General features: G+C 40.1%; 1 protein-coding gene across 13 annotated transcripts in view; it reads right to left on the reverse strand.

The window, feature by feature from the left end:
* CDKAL1 (CDKAL1 threonylcarbamoyladenosine tRNA methylthiotransferase) overlaps nucleotides 1-27,936 on the reverse strand; it is a 572,751-nt gene that overhangs the window by 237,246 nt on the left and 307,569 nt on the right. For all 13 annotated transcript variants that reach the window (XM_006121835.4, XM_075921165.1, XM_006121831.4 and 10 more), the window contains one exon: nucleotides 13,346-13,512. In XM_006121835.4, the coding sequence (XP_006121897.2) occupies nucleotides 13,346-13,512 (167 nt within the window). The remainder of the gene's footprint in view (nucleotides 1-13,345; nucleotides 13,513-27,936) is intronic.

Here is a 27,936-nt window from a genome sequence, read left to right on the forward strand (position 1 = left end):
AACACAAAAAAAATCTGAGAGCACTGTGCCTTTGGTATAACCATTGGGAAGCCAGAAGATGTGATGGAAAGCACAAATAAACTTCATCTTAAACCAAATGTCACTGAAATATTAAAAAGAGGGCCATGAAAAAAAATGAGGAATTCCTCTGTTTTCAGCAGACAAATGGTGCATCAAGATGTATAATTATGGCTAGTTTTGCAACCAAAATAGCCACTATGAAAAAGAATAATTTTATAATATCTTGCTAGAAATCTCAACTTAGTTTACATTTAATTTATTAAACCTCATAACACTCCTGTGAGGAGGTGTTGATATACCTATACTGAACATTGGAAAGTGATAAAAAAAATTTACAGCACACATTTTCAAAAGGGACATCTAATTTTAGTTCTCTCAATTTTGGAGCAACCAACTTATTTGAGGGACATCAAAAATAAAATCCTTTTTATTTCAAATACACACCTACACATGCCTATTTTAATTCAGAAAAAACTGAATTTGGAACTAATGCTATGGGCTCCTTTCTGATTATTACAGCTAAAGAAATAACTGCAAAATTGTAAACCCAAATCTAAGCTACCATTAAAAAACCCACATACTCAAAAATAAAAACAAAGTTTACATCTTTTTATAGTTTCAACATTCATCTAAATAAGGCTGAAGTGTGAACAGATACAGTATTGTCTTCCCAAGTCTGCAGACTGACAGTCTGAAACAGGAGCTCTCTAAGATTAAAATGAAATATTTATTTCATTAGAAATTCGACTTGAAAATTTGATGACAACTGAAATGAGATTAAGGGCTCGTCTTCAGAGAGAAATGTTCAGATACAATAATACAGGTGTAACTCCCTATCTGCACACACATTTTTTCAGACTAAGAGTGTCTACATAGGAAGTCACACAACTATACCAGTATCTGTTAATTTCCTCTTGTAGACAAGACCTATTTTACTGTTTATCATAAATAATTTAAAACTTTGCTTAATTAACATTACTAGCCTAATACTTAGGGTAAGGACAATCCAGTAACACTGATTCTATATTATGACAATTTATATTGGTTTTTGCCAATCCCTAAAGAGATTCAAGGATAAACCTCTAAAACAATACATTTCCTCTTTCCCCTCAAAATTCACATTCAACCATAAAAAATAAAGGCACTTCTGAGTAAGGGAACCTGAAAAATTGTGGAAGGATTAACACAATCCTTTTATGAGGTTTCCTAAATTTATGAGGCTTCCTAATTCATTAATTAGGCCTACATCTGCTTGCAAATATGAAATCCATTATTACTTATAGCATAGTTTAAAAACAAAATGCTGTTAAAATCATTTTAAAAGAGCATTCTTGCCGGAGTCTACAGGAATCAAGCTGCCATTTCTTAACAAAGTGTTCCAACATGGTTAGTGTTGTGTTTAGGACAGCACATCTCTGGTTACACAAAGCCAATTATTTCACTGATATATCATGTAAAATAAATAAATATAATTATTGCTAATAAATGCAGAATTGAAGAAAAAAAAATAGTTTGCTAAGCAAGGAGAGTGAGGAAATCTGGTTTGGGGAACCAAGCACATAGAAGCCAGGGCACCAGGGAAAAGTAGGGATTGCAGAGAGAGTATGTATATATACACACACGAAAGTTGCATGGATAATGCTGCACTGTTGCAGTGTGCTGGATGAAGACACACTATGCTGACAGAAAGATCTCTCCCATCAGCATAAAAAACCCAGCTCTGCCAGTGACAAAATTCATGTTGGCAGAAGAAGCTCTATCACTGACACATCCATGAGCACGTCAGAGTGTAACTTGTGTTGCTCAGGAGGATGAAACAGTCACACCCAAGAGCGATATACCTTTTGCTATCATAGGTTATGTCTACTCTACAGCCAGAGTTCCTGAAAAATTGGAGGTGGCACACAGGGATCTTACAGGAACTGAGAGATGCAAGGCACCCCGGTGGGTGCAATATCCTTGGTCTAAAGGAGCAACAAAGTGTATAACCCTCTAATTACATGAAGATTAAAAATCTAGAAACTATTTTATTTTGAGAATCAAGCAAAGAAGCAGGACAATTTTATTAAAAGAAGTGTAGAGAAAAAGCACTAGTTATACAAGCTCTCACCTCTGTCTCCACTTACAGGGGTTTTCATAGAGCCTTCCTACTTTTTAAAGCATAAACACATGGAGGTATGCATACACACATTGGCAAATAGCCAGATGCATTTAAAATTGATTTGGAAGGCCTTTATAGAAAACCTAACAAAAACAAATATTTGAGACACAAAGAAATAAAACTGACCAAATTACTTGTCAAGCAAATGTGCTCAGATTGCCAACAGGGTATTTGTGTGGCTTTCAGACTCCTTAACGATATTAGCCAAAACTTCTTTGCATAGTGTAATTAAAAAGCACTGTTAACACAGATTAAGTTTAAAACACTGACTCCGTTAACAAAATAACAGTTGAGTATAAAAAACTCAAAAATGGAAAAATGGAACAGATCACAAAAACATCTGGAGAGCTTATTCACTGTATTTGCTCCTGCCACTACTATAAGAGGAAATTACTTACCTGTGCGGTCCATATGCATATTCCAATGAGGGTTATACAAATGTGCCATATGTCTGAAGCCAGAGCTCTTGAAACTTGTAGTATCTATTGGTCTGTGCATACATGCTTGCTCTGCCTCAGTTTCACGCAACATGATGAAGGGCAGAGTGGACCAGCCATGCCCACAGTTCCTTCACCACCACAAACCTGACATCCACAGCAGAGATGAAAGAGGACAAGCTGGAATCCAAATGGAGATGAAGCATCTTGAAGAGCCTCCTCCTCTTCAAGGGATGGTTCCTACTGTATTCCACTGAGGGTCATTAACAAGTGTCACACGCTTCCATTTGCTCATAGACCCACCGTGTGAACTCCTTCCTCTTACTCGAGAGGATGTTTGATACTGCTGACAAACATTCCTACTCTAATGAAGAGCCTACCCAAAAATCAAGGTAGGAAATGAAGAGTCTGGGGATTGGGATGCTGGATCTGTCCACTCTTGTTTTGGGAGAGGTGGAAGTAGAAATGTGGAGTACACTGACATCCAGAAAAGGGGAAACTAAAAAGAACCATCAGACTGACCAATGCTCTCTCCTTGAGCAAGACTCATGGCAGAAGCAGTGAAGGGGCAAAGATGTAATTGAACTGATCGTACAGGTGGAGGACTAAAGAACTGCACTGGGAAGGGTACCAACCCACACCACTCCTGGAGCAGTTTTGGGTGCATTTGCTATTGGTGTGGGAGGCAAAGAGGTCCCTAGTTGCTTGGAAACACTGGTAACCACAGTGTTATGAAGCTCCCATTCATGGTCAGTCACAAACTTCCTGCTAAGAGAGTCTGCAATCATGTTCTGAGTTCCAGGAAGGCATGCTGCAGAAAACAGGATATTGTGTATAATGCACCAATCCCCAAAGGCAATTGCTTCTGCACAGAGTTCAGGAGACCTTCTGCCCCCTTGCTCGTTGATGTAGTAGATGGCTGTAGTGTTGTCTGACATGACAGGAATGGATGAATGAGGGAAACACATGATACATTCTCCACAAAGCTCAAAGATCCAAGATGATGTTGTGCATCTGGGACTCCAGAGCTGTCCAAGACCCTTGAGCCAGCTGCCCATAGGGATTCCCCTAGCTAATGAACAATGTGTTCCTGATAATTGTTGGGCAGGTGGAAGACAGAAGGAACGAGATGCACAATACAATCTATGTCCAGAACTGGTGGGAGGAGAAAACCTTACCGGGAACAGTGAGTAGAAAGTCCAAAGAATGTTGCATGGGAGAGTTACAGGCAGAGAAAGCATAGATGAGTGAAGGCAGTCATGTAAGGGCAAGCTGCGATGTGGCCAAGAAGGGAAAGGCACATGCCGACTGGGACAAAAGGACTGGATATCATCTTGGAAATTAGTTCCTCTAGGGTATGGAATCAATCCTCTACTAGGGATGCACAAGCTGATATTGCATCAGTGTGTGCTCCAATGAGTTCTAGAGACTGAGTAGGGTTCAAAGTCAATTTTTAAACATTTACCACAGGAAGGAGAGGAGTGTGAGCAGCATTGGAGGATGAGGCTTCTTTTCTTGCTCAGGCTGCCAGAAGCCATTAATCAAGATAAGGGAATATAAGGAATTATTGATGCTGGAGGTGGGTCATCACTACCGAGAAGACTTTGGTAAAGATTCATTGAGCAGTGGTGAATGGAAGAACACTGTACTGAAAGATGATGATGACCTGCTGTGAATCTCAGGCAATGTCTGAGAGGAGGATGGAAATCCACATAAAGTCGTGCATATCCAGAAACTTAAACCATATGCCTCTTTTTAAGGAAAAAATGATGACTGCAAGGGTAACCAAATTAAATTTTGGCTTTTGCATAAAGCAGTTCAGATAGCAGAGGTCTATGATTGATTATCTCCTGTCCTCCTTTTGGGGACTAGGAAATAGGTGGAATAGAACCCCGCTTCCTGATTGTGGGAACAAATCCAACCCCCCCCCCCTTACAGCAAGGAGTCCACTTCTAGGACGAGGATATTGTTGTGAACTCAATCCCCGAGGTGGGATCAGGGAAGAGAAGAAGCTAGAATTCTGAATTCAACTGCACAGTAATATAGAATGGCATCCAGGACCCACTTGCACATTATCATTGCATTCTAGGTGGGTAAGAAAAGTGCTATGCACCCTCAAAAAGAGTTAGATCAGGTGCATAGTATAAGGAATGGTGGTTGAGAGCTCTCTAAATGTACTGAGAAATAACGTTTGTGTAGACAGGGCATGGGAAGCAAAAGGTTGTGACAATGATTTCCTAGGTCCTCTACCATTTGCAAGAGACTTACAGAACTGTTGTTGAAAGAACTGGGGAGAGCTTTGAACCACTGAGTCAGCAGTGGGCAGTAGAGCTTGCACTTGGGTGCCAGTGTGTAAAAGCACAGTGATGAGAGGATAGCTATAGAGTCTCTGAGGGTATGTCTACACTGCAAAGTTGATTCGAAATAACAGCCGTTATTTCGAATTAACTTTAATAGTGTCTATACATGCAAACCGCTATTTCAAAATTAATTCGAAATAGCAAGGCACTTAATTTGAATTTGGTAAACCTCATTCTACAAGGAGTAACGCCAAATTCGAAATAGCTATTTCGAATTAAGTGCTGTGTAGACACTTAATTTAAAATAGGGGGCCTCCAAGCCACATTGCCTGTGCTAGCTCCAAGCCTGCCAGCCCAGAGCTAGCAGTGGCCACCGGGGCCCCTGGCCCAGTGGCACCAAAACATGAGCCAACAAGCCACTGGCAGCCAGCCCTTCACCACTCCCCAGGAGCAGTCTGCCAGCTCCCAGGAGCCTGACAGGGGCTGGAGAAGGCGGGTGCCTTCCTGGTCCAGGGTGAAGATCATGGACCTTATTCAGGCTTGGGGGGATGCCCCCAATATCCATGAACTTTGTACTAGACGGAAGAATGCAGCTGTCTATGGCAGGATAGATGCCAGCCTGGCCACCAAAGGCCACATGTGAACCCAGGAGCAGGTTTTCATGACAATCAATTTGGTCTGGTGAGACCCCCCCAACCCTGGGCCCTGAGCTTCCCCTCCCCCTTCTTCCCCTTGCTTCCCCCTTCCAGCTCCCTCCTCCCAGGTTTCTCCCTCCCCTCTCCCACCCTTTCTCTTCCCCTCTCCCACCTCCTTTTCCCAGTCTCCCCAGAGGTTCATTCCCTCCCCCCCCCCCAGTTTTGTTCTATAAACCTAGTTTCTATTTTTGAACATACGTGTCTTTTGTTTGACATCAGGAAGGGGGGCTAGGGAGGAGTAAGTGAAAGGACGTGAGGAAGGAATGGGGCACAAGCCCATGGCGGGGAGGACCGGGGTGGCTCTGAGGGCTTTGAGGGGTGGACGCTCTCCCGCAGGGCCTCCTGGATCCTGACAGCCCCCAGATGGACCTCCCGGATAGCAGCCTGCAACAAGTGCAGCCGGGCTGGTGGCAACGACTCCACGAGATGCACCGGCATGCCCTTGGGGCAGCTCAGGCTCCATGTAGCCGAGTGCTGTGGTGTCCCAAGTATGGGCTCTCAGGGCACTCCAAGACAGGACTGCTTTCCTGTCCCTCATCGAGGTAGCCCTCGTATGTGAAACCATGCTGCATTCAACACAACTTGTTGCATTATCCTCAAAACCAGCTTCCTTTCCTCTAGTATAGTCAGGAACTGGGCTTGCTCCTGCTGGGACAGTTTGTGAAATCCATATGCTTACTGGAGGATAAGGAAGTTGTATTTTGCAAACTGAGATAATTAGAACTGGAGACTGGCAGGGGAAAAGACCTTGCAGCCCTCCTTATCTGCACAGATGGAATGTGGAGGCTGCCAATGGGACCAGTCCATTGTTGCCTGGATGACAAGGAACTCGAGTAGAGGATGAGAAGAGAAACTCATCCCCCTTTGGAGGCATTTCATACCTCTTTTTCCTGCCACCTGGAGGAAGAGGTACAAGTGGCTAGGGTGTGTCACTCTGGACCAGTTCAGAGATGGCCTCATTGATTAGTAGGGCCACTTGGGTTGGTACTAAGGCATGCAAGATGTCACATAGTTGTTGTTGTTTGTCTTGCACTTCTTCCAGTGAGACGTTAAGAGCAGTCAGTCACCATATGAAGTTGGAATTGTTGGTAGTCATCCCTCAGAGGTAAGGCGGGAGTTGAGGATACTGTGATATGTAAGCACAAGAAAGGGAAGTGCTCAGTTTTCGGCGGTACTGTCAGAGTATCACTACGCAGCATATCTTCTAAATGTAGATCAGAACACCTGCTGGATTATGGCTGGAAAGGGAAGATGGGAGACTCTTCACAAGCAAAGCAGGAAGGTTCCAATAGTAGATACTAGAGATATGATTTTAAATACAGCCACACTGGTGGTTCTGTCAGATGCTAGGAGGACCTTAGAGCCAGGTACCAAAGACCCTGATGCCATGTATCTTTATATCCTTTATTCTCACATTCAAAATTTTATTCTAAGGCCTTTCATACAACTGAGGACAAAACCACCTCAGCTGTGGTAATTTCTACTTCCTGAAGAAATTAGTCACCATATCACAGCTCTCAAGCTCTTCATTATCCTTTACTGAGCAAAGTATTTATTTAGCTTTAGGGTAATACTTATCTTTAATATCCACTCTACCATTAATGCTTGCCTCCCTCCTCCTCTAAGAGATCTCCACTTAACCTCCCCTGGGTCCCGTGCTGATGGCTGGCCAGTTGATTGCCTTTATAGACCTTAGGGGCATTTAAAATTATTTTATTCCAATTAATCTGTACCTTTGAGGTGCTTTCGCATTAATATATTTTTAAAAGCTTTAGTTAACCTCCCACCAATCTTCTCTTTCAATCTTAGAGGCATATTTATGTATTTATTACTGTTGTATATTGCAAAAAACATTTGTATCAATTATCTCAGTCCAGCAATAAAACATGCAAAGTTGCAGTTTACCAGTTATAAGCCAGCTCAATTGGCACAGAACACGGCACGATAGGTAACTTCTGTCAGTGGGAGAAGTCAGACAATCTTTCCATGAAAATACGCAGAGCACAGTGTAATTTGAAAGAAATTCCTCTGAAAGTTTTGAGATAAAAAGTGGAGAAAACCCAGGATGTGTCTTGGCAAATACACTGTTTGGAATATTCTTGTCAGTATTTTTTAGCTATGTATTTAAAATGCAGAAGATGATGTTTATACACAATCTGATGGCAGGCTGTTCAACCTTACTAGTCTGAAAGCAAAGACTCAGGTGTGAAAAGTTGTTCTGAGAGAATTCCTATATGTTGCTAATGTTCATGTTTCTGACCTACAAGAGCTTGTAAATTGTCTCTAAGATGCATGTCAAACTTTCTTATTCACCATTATAGTGAAAAAGACAATAACCATAGGACACAGCATAGAATGACAGCCTTTCATTACACTCAGCAATACCATTCTCCAAACTGTGAACTCATTTTGTTATTTTGGAACAACTATTAACAAGAACTTGTCATTGGATGAGGAGCTGGACATATGCATTGGGAAGGCTGCCACCAACTTTGGTCACCTCACAAAACGAACTTGGAAAAACAAGAAGCTTATGACAAAGACTAAACTATTGATTTATAAAGCCTGCATAGCTAGATTCCTTCTTTATGGTAGTGAAACATGTACTTCATCTAGTGGGGAAGCTCAATAGCTTCCATCTAGCATTCCTAGGGATTTCAGCCATTACCTAGCAAGATAAAACCAACAAAAAAGTGTTAGTAAGGGCAGAAAACTCCAACCTAATAGCTATTATCAAGCACAACCATCATCGATTAAGGTCATGTGCATAGGATGCAACGTGGAAGAATTCCTAAAGATATCTTACATGATGAGTTAAAGAAGGGTCAAAAACAGACAGGATACCCAAAAAGTACACTTTAAGACACCTGCAAGACAGATCTACAATGCTTTAGGTGTTGAGCCACAGACTTGGTAAGCCCAAGCAAATGATCATTCCAGTTGGCAATCCAGTCAGAGGATAGGCATCACAGAATATGATAAATAGTGGTCTCTATGGTCAAAACTAAAACAACGAGGAGTTCTGTGGCATCTTAAAGACTAAGGGTATGTCTACACTACCCCCCTAGTTCGAACTAGGGGGGTAAGGTATGCATACCGAACTTGGTAATGAAGCCCGGGATTTGAATTTCCCGGGCTTCATTAGCATAAAGCCGGCGCCGCCATTTTTAAAAGCCGGCTAGTGCGAACCCCGTGCCGCGCGGCTACACGCGGCACGGGCTAGATAGTTCGGACTAGCAAGCTATTCCGAACTATCTGTACGCCTCGTGGAACGAGGTGTACAGATAGTTCGGAATGGCTTGCTAGTCCGAATTATCTAGCCCGTGCCGCGTGTAGCCGCGCGGCACGGGGTTCGCACTAGCCGGCTTTTAAAAATGGCGGCGCCGGCTTTATGCTAATGAAGCCCGGGAAATTCAAATCCCGGGCTTCATTAGCAAGTTCGGTATGCATACATTACCCCCCTAGTTCGAACTAGGGGGGTAGTGTAGACATACCCTAACAGATTTATTTCTGCATAAGCTTTAGTGGGATAAAACCACTCCAGAGTAAAAAACGAGCACCTTCCCATGATCAACAGGATGAAACCTTTCTTTGCACTTGATGCGATAAAATTTGTTTGTTCAGAAGTGACTTTCATAGTCATCAGAAAAGCTGCAACATGCAACTGTACCAAACTGAAACCAGGCTGGTTTGTTTAATGCATAATCATCTTGCTCAGTAAGCCAGCTAGCACTTGCTTTCAGCAAAAATATTTGTGATGCTGCTTAGTCAACTGAAAAAAAGAGTTCACATACTCAAATGTTCCAGCCTTGTTAGATGAATAATTGTCAATTTTCTTTAACAATGTCTGTGACATGGCCATTTCCACAAGTGTATTCTATAGATGTAAAGCAGCTTGCCAAGCCAATGGTTTCCCCAAGCAAATCTTCTGGGTTCCCTAGACCTAGGTTAGGAGGACCTTTCCATTGGTGGCTCAGAGGTCAAAAGGCTACCCCTTTGGGGACAAAAACTGGACAGTCCCTACGTAAAAGAATCAATGGACACAAATCAGATATTAGGAATGGAAACATACAAAAGCCTATAGGGGAACACTTCAATCTCCCTGGACACACTATTGCAGATCTAAAGGTAGCCATCCTGCAACAAAAAACTTCACAACCAGACTTCAAAGAGAAGCTGCTGAGCTACAGTTCATCTTCAAATTTGACACAATCAACTCAGGATTAAACAAAGACTGTGAATGACTCGCTAACTACAAAAGCAGCTTCTCCTCTCTTGGAATTCACACCTCCAGATCAGCTACTAGAAGTGGGCCTCATCCTCCCTGATTGGATCCACCTCGTCATCTGCAGCCTGATTCTGGCCTGCATATTTATACCTGCCTCTGGAAATTTCCACTACATGCATCTGACGAAGTGGGTCTTTGCCCACGAAAGCTTATGCTCCAACACTTCAGTTAGTCTATAAGGTGCCACAGGACTCCTCGCCGCTCCTACAATGAGGTTTACCAGCTAATTCAAAGTAGGGGGCAAGTGTAGACATACCCATAGATACAAGATGCTTTACAGCAGTACTGGAAAAGACTGCCCTTCCCTCCCAATATTACTTCTGATATTGAAGTGCTAAACTGAATCATATGGATTACAAGTCAACATAACTTACACAAAAGAATGCAAGTTTTAATTGAAATACAGGCCAAGAGTGTCTTTTTATTCTACCTTGGATAATTATGTACCCACCGTTTGTTGTAATTCAGGATCTCTCTACATTAAGACCAATATTTTTCCTCAGGAAACTAGGTTGGGTGTATGCAAGCACTTTTGCCTTCCTCCTCAAGAAAGGACTTAAAAAGTGTGTGACAGAAAGACAGTAATTGCCATACTTGATTAGAATTGTGGTCTAGATAGTTCCATGTCTGGTCTCTCCAAAAGCAGCCAACACTTTTGTGAGACAGTAATTCATAAAATGGCAATATATTATTTTCTGTATTATTATCCATCCCATTTCTTATTTATTTGAACGTATTTACTTTTCTGATACACTGTTTAGACGTTTTAATTGAGCTGTCTACAGTGACAGTCAGATCTCTCTTCTTGAGTTGATACAGTTAAATTTATAATTTATGAAGTGTGTAAGTAGTTTAAAGGTTTCCCTCCAATGTCACTGCTTTCCATTTACCAACATTTATTCATCTATTTAATTATAAATATATTATATTTATAATTACTAGCATTGATATATGTAGTGAACTGTCCTCTCAGGGATACCTAGGGTAAAAAAGGTTCAAAACTGCCTGAAGCTGCATTTGACTTACAGTGAGCAGCTGCCATTGAGTCATTTCTAGCTATACACCTATAGCATGTTACAAGCTGAATGTGTAAGCCAGAAGTTATCAGTGTACCTGATAAATGTTAAATGTGTACTGTTAGAAACTGTGCTCATTCAGCATACAAATCTGAAGTATTATAACTTTGATTTGTTTGTATCAAATACAATGCTTTTATTATTAGCTTTGATGTTCTAAATCTATGGCATCTTGACCATATCTTCTACAAATGCAATCAACAGATTTAATAAATCTGAAATACTGAAATAAAGATAAAATCATAAAGTAATATTAATGGAATATTTCATCTTGGATTATTCCAAAGTTTTTCAGAAGTATTATACATTACACCCTCATTTATCCAAATATCCTTCAGATAAATAAATTGGGTATTTAGATAAAATAGAAGTGTTATTTTGTGCTGTGTTCTAACTTCAGGTTGGAAGGCAGTAAAGCATCCACGAGAGCTAGGAATTATGGCACTTTGTGTGTCCGCCCCTCCCCTACACACCTTCATGTTTGCATTGCCTGTTTTGAGCTGTGGCTGCATGCGGCATCTCAGTGATGATTGTGGTGTCAGTGAGATCCCTGTCACACTGATCACTAAGAAACCATGTCTCAGGTTCCACAATGGGAAAGGAGCATTGACCATAGATCCTGCTAGGCATACAACTAATGCACTTAGAACTAGACACATTGTTGCAGCCATTGAGTGAGTACATAGCTTGTCCAGTGTATGGTGATTTTTTATGAGTATAGTGTATCATGAAGTTCATGTGAATGTGTTGCTTGTAATTTGTAGAGCTACATGGGGGGCACAAAGTGGATTTGAATAATTAAGATTTTTGGATAAAAGAAATTCAGATAACTGGGCAAATACTATACTTATATGAGCACTTAACATAGCTAGCTACCTAACTAGTGGAGTGGGTGGCAATCACCAGCATACACAGAACTATACAAATGTGACTAAAGCCAAAAGATTTTGGCCAGAAACAACAATGCAAGTTCCAGCTCCTATGAAAAGTGACAATGTATCTTTGAGGTGATGAACAAATCACTCTTTTTATGGTCTTATGCTACACTTGCATAGTACACATTTAGGGTTGCTAGATGGTTTCAACAAAAATACTGGACACACTCGACATTGCATCACAATCTACATTACATCTTATTTAGAAAATTTATATTTTCTCAATTTGTTTCCTGAACAGAAAGCTCAAATATTGGACTATCCAGTTCAAAACCGGACACCTAGCAACCTATACACATTAGAAGGATAAAACTTGTAATTATAGAGTTTTGTTCATTCCCAAGGTGATGCTTAGACAGCGGAGGCTCCTCAAGATAGGCATTATACTATTAAGAGTGATACAGTAGTATCTTTACTCATTACTTTAAACTGAGTCTATCAACCTTTCTGAATCAATCACTACCACAAAGCCATCCCTTTTTCCTAGTGGCAACAGACACTTCTTGAAAGAGCCTACATACTAGTATATAATTTCTTTAGACATCAAGGCAGGTAGGCTCACTCTTTTCTTAGAACTCTGAAGATGTGACTAGTCACAAGGATTATTTCACATGGACTTCAATGATTTAAGGAACTACAAGTGGAAAAACAATGTATAATATGCTAGGTAGCTCTAGATGTTGTTCAGCTACTATTTATTTTCATATATGTGTAGTTTTATCTGGGTATTGATGAGATACAGACTGCAGAAGACTTCTAAGTCACTGCTTTTTCTCTGTTAGGTTAGGTTTTCCCCATCATCAATTCACAAAAGAGTCAGGAAATGTATTTTGTCATGGGGACTAACCAAATAATTCTTTTAGATAATTATCTCAATTCATGATATTCGTATATTTGTAGTTCACTTTCATTCTGTCTGCACAGCTCTCTGTAAAAGCCCTGAACATTCATAGGGCAGAATTTTCACCTTTATTCTTCATCCCAATGTTTGTCATTTTATGAACACAATGCTGAGACAGAGTAATACTAAGTTTTTTGGGTGCATGTCTGGGAAGACAGAGTTTACAAAAGAGCGCAAGATTTTGACCCAGGATCCACAGTCTGCTATAAGCTTTTCAACTAGCAATTGAAATGGCTGATTAAGTAAAAGCCAAGCATCATTACACTCAAGTTGCACAGGTTAGAGTTCAGAATAATATATCACACTCAAGAAGATTTGGATATTTGATTAAATTGGACAATCTCCTATAACAGACAAATGATTTAAATTTTAAAGCCTAATTCTACCAAATTTACTTTTTAATAATCTGGGACTACAAAAAGTTACTAACAGTCTTAAATGAAACACTTATCATTCTACATATGACACTGCACTGACTTGATTTGTTAACATCTATGTCAGTATGTAAATTATTCTTTTTTCCCCCCTTACCTCCAGATGCTCTAAAATATAGGGAGGATTTGTCATGCCAAGTCTCAGCATAGCTCCCTCGGGAATAACTTCAACCAGTTTCCACAGAAGTGTAGGAAGGTCTGTGCCTATGTCTCTGCCATAAGCTCCTGTGTCTTCGCTGGTCAGCCATATCTCACAAACACCCTCTGTGAATAAAAGAAAGAGATAATTAACAAATCTGTTTTGGAGCTGTTTATTTTATCATACAGCTGCTCACCCTTTTTAATGCAGTATTTCACGAGGCTATTATGCAACCAGACTGAGTATTCAGTCGCAGAAAAAAGAGGCTTATCCCATGGGTAGTGGTGGGTTATTAAGTTCATTTTATGAGCACCAGAGTGCTACACCAATGCTGTAAATTATCATTGCTGTGCGGTGATTAACATTTACAGCCAGTGATTAATACTGTGCTGCCTCTAAAGCAACTTAATCTGGATTTTTACTGCACTCCCATCTTTGAAGCTATCTAGTTTATTAAACAGGGCAACCAGTGCTGCTCAAGCTATCAGTCCTCGCTAATGACCATTACTAGAAGTTAGCAGTCTGTTAACTAACCAGTTAGTCAGTTAACTCCAGGGGTAGTTAAAGATCAAACAAGCCAACTGCAGAATGTGGTAATTATCATGTATCCTGGAATAACTATTACAACTGTACCTTTTAAATTACACTGTTAGCAATGAGATATTAAATTATTCCATTAAAAAGGTAGGACCAGTGCAGGATGCCTAAATAGTAATGTTGGAAAACATGTTTCCTGGCAGTTAATACTTTTATTTTCCATCAATCAGATCTTAGGAAGTAGTGTAGTCGATTTGCATTGTAAAAATGCTTGCCCTTTAACACTGAAATCTTGTGACATCTTTCTGTCCAAAGAAAGCAAAGATTGTGTCACCTGTTAATAAGAGTTGAAATGAAAAAGACTTCACTAGTATAAGTCTGCCTTTGACCTCAACTTTTTCATAATATAGAAATGAAGCTGCTGAAGAAATAAGACAACTAAAAAGGGGGAAGAATTTATTATGATTCAATTAGATGACTATGCTTAGCTCAGTGCAAAGTTAAGTTTCTACTACAGGAAATGAACCAGAAAGAAAAGAAAAAGAAATCACATCTACCATTCCATTTGTTAGAAGCCACATGACTGTGGTTTCAAAGTGGCTCCAACTGGACTGGCAGAGGAAGCTAAGCCTCATAAAATGTAAATGTTTTAATCATTTTAATTTGGAAACTACAAACAAAAACATTGGTTTAAATAATGTTAAAACTATGAGGCAAATGGAAAAAGCAAATACTCTAAGTCATGCTATGTTGAAAGGGAGGTAAAACAGACTTTGTTGAGTGTCAAACTGAACTTTGATTCTTTAAAAAACATTTTAGAGCTATTCAATACTTAAAACTAAAACCATTTACAATATAAACCAAAATATTTTATTTAAAATTTTGACCACTGGGATAGCTTCATGAACTGGACTTGTTTTTGTGAGTGTCCTGGTGGATAGCAACATTGAGATGGTTCTCTCCAGCATACTTCAGTTTAACATAAACAATGTTTTATAATGTAGGACACATTCAAAACTACCAGATAACAATACTGAAATGGGCTCTAAACAAATATACAATTATGCACTTAGATAAAATCCTATAAAACATCAGTCTGAATAGTATCTGCACATGTTCACAGCCCACCTTTAAAAGTTCCACGTCAGGTATTAAAAGTTTGATTAACTCATTTGCAATGGCTATGTAGCCATTTAGGGATGTTCAACATTTAATTAGGGAACTGTGTAGCTGCTGAAAAATTCGCCAGTTATATGCTGTGGGTTCCGTAGTATAACGCTTATACTGCAGAGCCAACAGTGCAGCCAGATCCTTGGGAACAGAGCTGGCTGGCCCCACTCCTGGGGAACCGGCTGTGCTGCAGGCTTTGCAGTATAAGCCTTTTAGCTGCAGGGCAGCAGCAAGCTCCCCACGAGCCGGTGCATGCTGGAGGTTGGCTTTTAAGCTGGCTCTTGGAGCATACCCACTCCGTTCCTATAGCACCAGCTGCCATCCCGCACTGCAGGCTCTGATACAGAGCCAGCAGCACAGGGTGGCAGCCAGCTCCCTGGAAACAGGGCCAGGAGACTGCATGTAACTGTTAACGGTAACCGATAAGCCCAGGGTTATCAACCGTTTAAATGGCTATACTCTTACATTCCTAGTAGCTATCACCTGCTAACATTCCATTAGATGTATTTGGCATAGTGTAAAGCACAATGGTGTTATACTGTTAAGAATTACCGTATTGTCACATCTCTGGAGAGTTTCACAGTATACCTATATTATACACACTCACTTCTTGTTTTACACAAGTTGCTAATATTATAGCATTATATTTCACATCAAGTAATGCAAAGCAATTGCCGAGGTTTGGTTGACTTAAAAAAAAAAACCCACAATAATGTATTGTGCACTCAATGGAAAAAATGGATCAAGTATCATTACATAAATAAATAAAAATCTTAAATGAGATACAAAAACAGGACATTAGCCATTATTTTCCAGTTGCTGGCATTCACCAAAACAACAACGTGAACATTTTGAAGTGAACAGACTGATTTTAATTTATAATTTTTCCATCCAAATTGTTCCATGTTTTTACCCTCTGAAGAGGGCTTTTGGAACCTTGCCTTGCTGTTGCCAGATGAATGTGAAGAATGTCTATGAATAGGAATGGAAATAACATTCAGGTGGAAAACAATGACCAGCTCTTAAAGCTGCATAGGTGGGATTATTACCCTCCTGGTGAGCTGAAACTTTGAATTAAATCACACCAAAAGGAAACAGCTGTAAAATTAAATCAGTAACAACTGGAATAACTGTCACAACTGCTCTGTGATCAGGGTGCTGAATAAAAGGCAATGGGTATAATCCAAGCTCAGACAGGCAAAAAACAAGTACAGAATGCAGAAAACAACACTGTACTCTAGGAAAACCTTCCCCTAATTTCAGCTTTCAAAAGGGATAAGCAAATTCTGAAGGGCATTATAAGCCCCAAGTCTTGAAATCTATAGAAACTGGATAAATCACCCTAGACCCCAGCTCGCAAATTACAGCTTTGGTGTTAATACAAAAAAAAGATCTGTTAAAATGTTCATTCTAGTCCCCTGGACTCAGATGCGAGGTCCATTTAAAAAAACAGCCACAGCAGGTCTCCCATCTTAAGGCAAATGGGAAAATGGAGAATATGATCACTTCTTATTTATTATTTTCTTACACTTTTTTCCCCAAAGAAAACAATTCTTCTGTGAAAGCAACATTCCCCAGTATTGCTCAGGATCTCTTTTTTAAACACATTGACTCATCATGTGCATTTTTTCCCCCTACTGAATACTCACTTCATTAGGTCATCTATCATGCTGTTACCTGGGTAATTTTAGTGCTAATAGATGCAAACTAACCTCCCAGAAAGAAATGTGATCCAAAGAATTTTTTTTTCTGCACTTTGAATACATTGCAGATATTAAACTCCATTACTGTTGCACTCAAAGAAGCATAAATCAGTCTTTGGTCACAACTCTTTCTGTTCTCCTCCCCAAGTACCCAGCCCTAGCACAAATTGTAACTTTTAACAGCTGGATTATATCTCTGCTCTCCTGTAAGTGGAGATAACTGAGAATGGAAAAATGTTTGAGGACATAAAAGGTTAATACTAAATGAAAGATGCTTTGCACCCTACCAGATATTTCACTAGTATAAAGAATAAGCACTGAAGAAACATCTTCCATTAATTTTGATTTTGCTTTCTGTAGAATAATCCAAATGACCTCTTGTTACAGCTAACGGTATTATTGTTCTAAGCCATATATTTCCATGTTATATATTTATTTCTAGGAAACTTCTTTCCCCAATAATACAAGTTGGGCTGTCTTCAGCATATTTTCCAGATCTGAACACATCACTTTGCTTTTTTGTACTGATTGCTATATACAGCATTATAAATTTGAATAAATGACACCTAAATCTCTCTCTATGTGTATATTATATATTTTGAAGTGGAATGAATGCATCTGCTCCCACTATACTAATTTGGCTAAACTGAAAAATATCTTGCTAATAATTTCTTTTGTCATGTAAGGATATCTAAATATTAGTCTAATTGTATATAGGGTTGCCAGGTGTCCGGTTTTGAACTGGACAGTTCAGTATTTGACCTTTCTGTTTGGGAAACAAATTGAAAAAATATAAATGAGAAAATATAAATGTCCAGTATTTTTAAATCAGATGTAATGTAGATTGTGATGTAATGTCAACTGTGTCCGGTATTTTTGCTGAAACTATCTGGCAATCCTAATTGTATATAGTTAGCAAAGCCCCGCCCCATCCAAAACAGGTTCAAACTGAAAACATACATTCTTAAAATTAGATCTCTAAAATTATAGCTATCAATTAACTAGTCTTCAATTAATCTCATGGTAATTTACTTTGTAATCTGGTAAGAAAAATACAGAGTACCAAAAACATTCACTTTTCTTTTTAAAAACCTTTCCTGAGAGATTTTTCTAATTTAAACCATAGAGTTTTTCCAGTAGTGTGATTCTCTGCAGGTTGTCACAGCGGGAGACCCCAGCACTGACCTTAGTAGCCCTCATACCTTTCTCAGTAACTGCCTGGCCTTGTACTTCCTTTTCCAACAGAGAATTCTTTTAGCAGCCTGCAGTGTTGTCCAGACCACAGAAATACTTCTCTCACTGTACCACAGAAATCTCAAAGGCCATCTACCAAGAAGAGGACTGACTTAAGTGTTTGTTAAAAAATTGCCTGCAGATTTAAGGAAAATCAATCAAACTGAAGCTGCCATTCCTGCTCACCCCTTTAAAATTCATTGCTGGCTGAATTGCAGCCTTTATATAGCCAGAAATGGACAGGAAGCCTTGTGAAATGAAATTTACTTTAAATGTGAATTATTTAGGATGATTTTACACCACATAGATTCTCTCTTATACCCTTCTTTCACTGACAATGCTGGGGGGAATATCTCCATGCCTCATTTGCATAATTAACGAGGCTCCGTTTTTGCACAAGAGGCTTTTGCACAAAAAGCAGCCACCTACACGGCTCCTTTTTGCACAAAAAACTCCTCTTGCGCAAGAGCCGTTCTTCCACTTTTTTTCAGGAAGAATGGCTTTTGCGCAAGAGGGGGTTTTTGTGCAAAAGCCTCTTGCGCAAAAACGGAGTGTCGTTACTTATGCAAATGAGGCTCGGCGATATTCCACACAGCCTCATTTGCATATTTTTTGCACAAAACTGGGGCAGTGTAGACATAGTCTGGGGTTACACATGGATTTAAGGCTATGAATGTGCTAAAGAAAGACTACTCAACTTTGGAAGCCCCAGGGGCTACAATGATACTCTCAGAGGGCCGCAACTTACGTGTGGTTGCATATACATGCAAAAATATATGTAAATATATGCAACTAGCTTCTTTCCCACTGACAGGCATGAATACAAAGATTAAGACAAGACTACACAACACACAGACCCCATTTAAGTCAGTTCTGCTGATATTAATAAAATGCACTATTTATCCCATTTCCATCCATATGACAGCACTTTTAATGAGCAATGACAGTCCAGGAATTTAACTACTAAAACGCATATCAACAGAAAACCATTATATTGACTCGCCGTTGTGGTGTGTGTTCCCAGTGGAGGCCATGTTCAAAGGATCCCTCCCGTGGGCCGTGTGTTGAGCCCTGCGTAAACCCAAACTGCACCGTGCGCCACAAACAAACGGGCCGTGGGCCGTGTGATGAGTAGCCCTGTGCTAATGTACCTTGTTGAATCAAGACCTCAATATAGAAAACGTAATGATATCTTTATACACTTCATATTACTGAAAGCTTGCTCATAATGTATGACAGTTATTTTGTCAGTAGACTATCACAACCTATTTTTCTATTAAAAAAATGAGACTCACGCTAAATAATAGCCAAACACTGTATAGTTTCAGAAACTGCACCTCCCTTCCCTCATAGAGGGGTCATCTGTCAGCAGCTGTTTGTAAATCCTTTTTCTCAAAAGCTGAGGGCTGAACATTCGTATGGGGGACCCTCAAAATGGCATGTAGGGAACAAAGGCCAGACATTTTGTTTTTTGGAGAGGAAAGAAGCGAGAGGGAATAATTAACATTTGGTGAGCTTTTCCCACTTTATGCTGGATTCAGAAAGCACAGGCTAGAGGGACACATACCACTGCATAAGCTAGGGGTTCATGTCTTTCATGGTGCTTAATCACCCCAAAAAGGCATGATTAGTGACTAATGAAAATGGATTTCCCAGTAGGTAATATCAGAGAGACTTCACAGCCCATTTCATGGCCAGTCACTCCTTTTCTATCACGGTAGGCCTGTTCTTGTGGGAACAGTTTGCAGGTCAGAATACAGTGTGTTACACTGTTTCCTGTCTAGTCCCACTTCTGAGGTACTGGTTTGCAAAGTGAATCCTTTTAAATAGTTAGGACTGAACAGGATGGGGGTCTTTGCATAGGTGGGCATGTGCGCTGGTTTGAATGTGTGCCACCGTGGCACTCAATTTATTCACACACACATGTTCCTGGCTGACGGAGCAGACACCGCCCCCCAAGTGGCAGGTCCCATTACCGGCCCCAGCCACAAGAACAGGGCCCTGCTTCCCTGCCATGTGGCAGCTCCGGCCTCCGGAGCAGGCCTCTCCCCCCTGCCACACAGCCATGGCAAGTCCCGGCCCCCAGCCCCAGCGGTTCCTTCACCATGCCATCTCAGACAGTCCCGCCCACCGTAGCAGTCACCAGCTGCACGAGTGCTGCTGCACGGCTCTCCAGAGGAGGTGGGTGGAGGAATAATTTTTTGTTCATGGCCGTGCAGGCATGCACCTTAGTGGGAACACGGTTTGGGACCACTCAGTCCTGAAGGTGATGGACAAGGGAGGTTCGACATGTAGTTCTGTCTAGTTTTGGGACCAATACAACCAGACTTCACCCGTCTTGCTTCAGGATTCTTCCTGCTTCCAACATGGCACCAATCTCTTATTTCATAGCATTCTGCATTTTGTTGGGGATGCCTGTGGGCTCACCAAGACAAGTTCCCCATGTTCTGTTCAGTGACGGCAGGAGTCCTAGGGACCTCTCTCAGACTGGGGTCTAAGAAACCAGGATTTCCCAACAGGCACCAGTCCAGGCTGTCAGACTGCTGATACCACTATGAGGGTTCTCCATTGAAACCCTGTGCATGGTTTGAATGTTTGGCAGCTTTGCCCTGTCCAATATTGATTTGAATACACCATCGCATGTGCATAGGCTGCTTCATAAAAGAAACCTGATGCTGAAAGGGATTTTCAGGTCCTTTCTCTTGAAGAGAAGCAAGAATGAAAAGACTGGTTTAGTGATTCATTCATCAAGATCCTCTACTGCAGGAAGGAGCTGTGGATGGGTGAATAGTTGGGTGAATACTGTTATTCATCAAAATGGACTGAGGAAAATTAGAAAGAAAGGAACAGTAATTAATATTAAACAATAAATATTAATGCATACTAATAAAAAAAACCTCTCTGAAGCATCACCACAGTAGTTTAAGTATCTTTTAAGAATGTACATGTCTTTGAAGGTTTAGGTAGTACAACATAAACCCTAACTAAAGACAATGATTTTGGCAAAATTCCTAAAAAGCTTCCTTTCATCCAGTAGTTATTGAGGACAGCAGAAACGTTATTATATCTGAAACGGTCACTTTAGAAGTTATTATTTCTGAATAGTATTAGATATGTAGCAGTGTTAGTCTGCTCTAAATGAAACAAAAGACAGGACTATGCAGCACTTTAAAGACTAACAAGATGGTTTATTAGGTGATGAGCTTTTGTGGGCCAGACCCACTTCCTCAGATCAAATTGTGGAAGAAAATTGGCACAACCATATATACCAAAGGATACAATCAAAAAAATAAACACACATGAAAAGGACAAATCAAATTTCAGAACAGAAGGGTGATGTGGGGGGGAGGTAAATATCTGTGAGCTAAAGATATTAGAGGTAATAATATCTAATATCATTAGCTCACAGACATTTACCTCTCCCGCACATCACCCTTCTGTTCTGAAATTTGATTTGTCCTTTTCATGTGTGTTCATTTTTTTGATTGTATCCTTTGGTATATATGGTTGTGTCAATTTTCTTCCACAATTTGATCTGAGGAAGTGGGTCTGACCCATGAAAGCTCATCACCTAATAAACCATTTTGTTAGTCTTTAAAGTGCTACATAGTCCTGTTTTTAGTTTATTCTAAGGCATGCTTTCCTCATAAGAAGGCATACTTCAGTTTATAAGTGGAAGATTTCTTGTACAGACTGGTTTGTGCAGTTATTTACTTTAAATGATCTTGTTATTGAAGATAAATGAAAGTCACATCACTCACGGGCTTCTAACAACTAATGCTTGTATTTATCAAAATATTATTGGAAGACAATATGGATATTTATGTTACATTTACATTTTTAGTTAGAATTAATAACATATTTGAATCTGCGAGAGAAAGTAGTATTTCCTCACAATTTTGTGAAACTATTTTTTGTACTTGTTTTGTCTTATGATCTTACTGTTTGTTAATTCCATTTTCATTCAAGCAAGTTTCAGTTGGAGTCTCCCCTCTTCTTTATAATTTTGCTTTGGATTTGTGTAAGTTATGATTAACAAACATTTTTGTTAAAAAGGATTCCAGTTCAGTGTTGGAAATGGTTGTTTTGTCCAATTCCTTTATCTGACTCTAGACCTACAGTTATGACATTGCACATGACAGGATCTTCAAATTCAGAATACAAAAACAGATTGAAAAAACTCAGATTTAAGGAGTAATTTACAGTTTCTGATTAATAACTATTCTGACAATTAGTTAATTTTTTATATATTTCAAAAGAGCGACAGCACCCCATGTTTTTAGTCTTTGATAGGTTAAGAAATACACCATCAAAACATGCTTCAGATGGAAATATTAATCACAGCTTCTGTCCCTGTAACTGTATCAGTAATGCATGCCCTCCAACTTCTGGTTCTATTTTTAATTCATCTTCCCCAACAGTGAAAAACAAAATCTTCAGCAAATATTTTTTTGGAAAATGAGCAATGTGTGTGCTGTCCCATGTAAGAGATGTCATTTTACAAACAAACAAACAAACAAACAAACAAACAAACAAACAAACAAACAAACACCTAATTCAGAAAAAAGGTCACTTGAACGCATCCATTTAAATGTATGATGTAACAGACATTATTTTTACATCAAATATGAGAGCTGTAAGTGTTTCAAAAATTTGGGAATTAATCTACTATATATTCAAAAGAGTTTGTCTTTGTGTATGTCCGTACAAGAACTCCTCCTAAACGATAAGAGCCAGAGGGTATAGCATTCTGTAAGAGTAAGAGTTGCTTGTGCCAGGAAATGGGATTGTTTTTCATAAAACCTATACCTGCCTCAGCTGGGGAACATGCAACCCTCCCCCAGTTGTGCCTGCTTTAGCTGCAGTGTTCAGTGAGAATCGCTTCTTACCTGTCCCCAACCTGCAGTGGTTGGAGAGGGCTGGGGTAGTCTTCTTTCCCCAAGGCAGACTATATACTGAACCCCTCATGCCCAGCCCCACCCCAGAGCAATGAGTCAAATGAAAAATGTACATTTTCATTTTATTTTTTCCAAAAAATTAAAAATTGAGTTAAGGACCTGAACAACTCTTGGTAAATCTTCTAGTATTTAATACACAACTGTTCGTTTTGCAAACCAATTGCTCCACCACCAGATTTTAAAAAAAAGAGAGCTGCTTTTGTAAAATTTATAAATATAAAACTTTTATATATTCACTTTACACTTTTAAAGCTCTACTGTTTCTATAGCTATATGGCATCTGTAGCTGTACTGGCGAACAAACCAAAATGTTTTGGCATGATCAATTTATCATATTAAACTGCTGATCTTAGACAAAAAATAATAACTACTATCATATTAATTTCACTTTCATTCAAGCAGCAGGAAAAAAGTTGCCTAATAGAGAAGATTAAAACAGTTTTTACTAATTTTGATGTTTCTAAGAAATGAACAATAAGGGAACGTTTAAAAAAATTACACAATGCCCTTTAAAAAGTTTGCTATATTTTCCACTTGTGCAGCAGTTAGGATGCCAAATGGAGCATAATAGATTTCTTTCCCCTACAATGAAAACCCTTATGCTTACTTTAAAGACCTCCAATTCTGTAGACTAATGCAAGAGCATAAACTAAATGCCCTGTCCTGTACAGTTTGGAGCTAAAGTACATTAACAGAAGAGAGGAGAGAACACTATACTAGGTTGTTGCTAGCTGCAGGCAGTATTATGCCTACGCTCATGAACCTCACCATTCACAGCGGATGTGGCAATGCATCCACCGCAAATGGTGATACCAGCACATACTGGGAGTCATGGGAGCAGTGCTGAACTTACTACAGCTGCCCATGATGAGTTCCCCCAGGATAGGAGATCCTGTGAATATGCAGAACCACAAGGGTCTCCTGTATGAGTCTATCTTTGCTCTGCAAAAATAAGAGAAGACTCTAAAAGGAACCAGGAAAGAATCAGGTTACACACAAGTCTGTTCAGAACCAACATCACAGCTTTAAGCATTATGCTCTCAAGGTGGATTAACAATATCATATATCTTAATGATTAACTGGATTTTGTAGACAGTGTAAAAAAAACAGGGGAGAGAGATTTCAGGGGGAGTAGAGGAGACGTGTCTGATTTTCATGAGTTGGTCTAGGTGTATCAGAAAACAAGGGTAAAGGAAGAAGACAGAGTTCTGCTTGTCCTTTGGCTACCTGACTGTGACCCTATTGTTGCTGGGTAAGTGACATGCTCATTAGCCCCCTTTCAAAGTCCATTCTGTTCCAATGTACAGAAAATTATTCAACTCTATTATTATGTTGACAAATGCCAAAATTATCTAATTTCCTGAAGACAGATTCTAAATGATCTGAGTCTCAAAAGGTGCTGATTACCTGCAGCTCTCACTGAATTCAAGTGCCCTGCAGAATTCATGTGCTTACAGTTCTTCACTAAATCAAAACCATCTTTCAAGAAGCTAGTTTAGTGATGCAGCAGATGTGAGTGGATGGCTATAAGTAATGGATATGCAGAGTTAACTTTCTTTCACTGGTTTAAACCCATTTCAGCTCAACAATGGCAGTTATTAATTTATAGATAGTTCTTTCTATATGAAATGTTTTGGTTGTCATCAATCCTGTTCTTAGCTACTGTCCACCAATCCACTATTGCCAATGATACTTTGGGGACAATATACAGTACACTATGCTGTCATTGCTCTTGTTGTTTCTGTGAAGGGGAGATGTGAACCTACAAGACTTATCAATTAGCCAGAAGGCATGAACCCAAATATTATTTATGGTTTTTTAAAAAAGAGAAAGAACAGAAAAAAATATCATATATCTTTTCAGTTGTCGTAAGAACACAATTACTTCTCTTGTAAGTTAGTTGCAACAGCTGGGTAAATACATAACTTAGAACTCTCATATGTACAGCACATATATAATGCTGTCACTATTATGATTTAAGTCTAGGTGATGTAGAGTCCCAATATTTCATTTGGTTTACTGCACATAATTTTTTTTTAAGAAGTACAACGATCTCTCATGGCAGGCAGAATTAACCTGCAAAGTAAATGGATTAAAATTAAGTAGCTCTCCGTGGTTATTGAATTGGATCCAGCTTATTCACAACATATTTTAAAAGGCCCGTTTCACTGGAACCTATTACCTCCCAATATAAAACTAAGAGAATTACAGAAAGAAAACTTCTCTTTACCATAAAGTACCCTACTGCACACACACCCCACTCTTACCCCACACAAACTGTGAATTATTGTGGATAATACAAGAACATAGTTCACCCTGAAAACTCCTGAATTTGGATCTATAATTTTTGGTGGGCCCACATGTAAAATTCAAATCTAGGGTCAGATTTTCAACATCCCTTTTATGTCTTGGGTGATGGGATGTTTTGGTTTGGATTCATTATCTGTAATCCTGTACAGGTTGAATCTCTCTTGTCTGGGACTCTCTAGTCTGGAAACATCTGTAGGCTGCCAAGACCACGGATATTGCTGAACCAGAGAACCCCTGGACCATGGCTGGGTGGCCATGGGGTTGGCCGCAGCAACCCTGGGACATCAGAGCCATGGCAGCCCTGGGATACCAGAGTCACGGCAGCCCTTGTGGCCCTGAGGAGCAGCGGATTCACGGTAGCTCAAGCGGCCACAGGGTAGCAAAACTGTGGAAACCCTGGCAGTCCCAAGAAGCGGAGCACTAGCATCTCTGGAGAATGGAGCCACAACTGCCATGACAGTCCCAATGCTCTGAGCCCTGGCTGCACTGGAGCCAGGAAGCCGCAGTGGCCCTGGGATAACAGAGTCCGACAGCCCAGGAAGCGGAGCCCCAGCGGCCCCAGAGCTATAGCAGTCCCAGCATCCTGGAGCTGTGGCAGTGTCGATGCCTGAGAGCCACGGCAGCCCAGCTGCAGAAGCTCTGGGACACTGGAGTCCCGGCAGTTCCTGAGTATTGGAGCTGTGGCAGTCCTAGGGTGACCAGAGCCTGATGTCCCCCTCTGTGGTGTCTGGAACTGTCCAGCAAAGCTGGGAGCCAGTGGCCTGGGAGTAAGGGAGCTCCACTAGGTCTGCTGATGGACCCCAGGAGAGCCCAGAATCCTACAAGCAGAGGGATGGAATTGACCTCCCTGGGTCTGGCAAACTCCCTCCTTCGGGACCAGTCATGTACTATGTTGTTTAAAATGTTGTGATGGACACTCTTTAATTATTCATAAGGAAACAACTTCCAGAAACTACATATCTTTTTGTAGAGTTGACACCTGTTATAGGTAATTGGTGATGTTTGCAAGAATTTTTTTTTAAAAAGATCACTGTTTACATTCATGTAACACAGTGATGGGCAACCTAGGCTAAAGACTGGCCCTCCATCTCATTGAACTGCAAGACTGTCATAACCAAGAAGGCCTCCTGGGATAGGGTAGTTTTGTTAACTGTGCTTGTGTACCTGGAATTTGTGGGATGTGCTGATTGAATCATAGCAGCGTTCTGATTGGATGCAGAGTGAGAGCACGGCTTTCACAGTCAGTGTTGTGTGTAATCACCACACTTCACATGCCCTTGCTTTATGGGCATGTTGCTTTAGTAATATCAATACAAAAAACGATACAGGTGGAAACCAACGGAATCTGGCAACCATGTGCATGGGCAAAGTGAGTACAAAATGTGACAATTCCTATTCTGTTTGGATGTGAACAAGTCCACCTGGGGAGTTCCCCAAATATGGAAAAGGAAACCAACCACTTCCAGGTGGAAGAGCCACTCATGGTGAGAAGAAAGGACCTGCTGAGGCAATCTGCCAGTGTTCCTGGTCCCTGGAAACAGAACCACAGAGCCTGAGGGCTTGATAGCAAAGGGCACATGATCTGACGTTGCCTTGCTTGTCGATATAGAACATAGCCATTGTATTGTTGGTGAGCTCCTGAACCACCTTGCTTTTATATGTGAGGTAGGGAAGGTGAACCGCTCTGAGCTCCTTGATGTTGATGTGTAGGGAATGATCATGATTGGGCCGATGACCTTGTATGCTGACCGTGCCCATGTGTGCTCCCTATCACAGGTATGCATCAGGTCACCAATGAGAATGGAGCTGCAAACGGGACTCCCTCTAACACTGAGGCAGGAGTCTGGTGAGCAACAATAGTATGTGGTCTGGAACCCTGACCATACTGCCCAAGGTCAGGGAGTCTATGACCTTGGGGAGTTTTTTTTAAACAGAAGCCTTTAGTGGCAAAATATTTTAAGGTTTCTTGAGGGCCCCCACCTTCTGCACTCTAAGTGCTAGACTGGGGAACTGTCTTGTCCATGTTAATGTAATTTTCTCTTAGACACCAATTCTCATTCTTCATTTTAATGTACTTTTTTTGAAAAAATGGTTGTATGTTAACATAGTAATACAAATTAATCCAAAATTAAAGAGATTAATGTCTACCTGGAAATCTTAAACAAAAATCCACAGTGTAGATCTTCATCTGTCCAAAAGTGGAATTCAAACAATAATTCAATCACTGACAAAAATACCTGTTTATTTTATACAATAAAGTTAAGTCTCAAGAGCATAATATTGCTTGGAAAAATAGACCTGTTTCTTTGTTGGCCTGTTTTTATATTATCTATATGCATTTTCCAATGATATATAGGTCCACCTCACTGTGTTAATTATAATCTGTTTCTTACCTCCATTATTAATACTTTCAACATCCAATTTGCTGTGAAAGGTAATCACAGTAGACATGAACCTTTGCATTATCATTAAAACTTACATTTTGAAAAAAACATTTAGAAGATATTATGCTATTCTAATTTTGTAACAGCAGCACATTTTCATTATTGCAACCACAGGAACACCATTAAAGAAGACAAGACAACAAAGTAACACATGCTTTTTAAAAGAAATTCCTAATGCTGAAAGATCCTCTTCC

This window comes from Pelodiscus sinensis, chromosome 2 (genome assembly GCF_049634645.1).
Source record: "Pelodiscus sinensis isolate JC-2024 chromosome 2, ASM4963464v1, whole genome shotgun sequence".
Classification (NCBI taxonomy): domain Eukaryota; kingdom Metazoa; phylum Chordata; order Testudines; family Trionychidae; genus Pelodiscus; species Pelodiscus sinensis.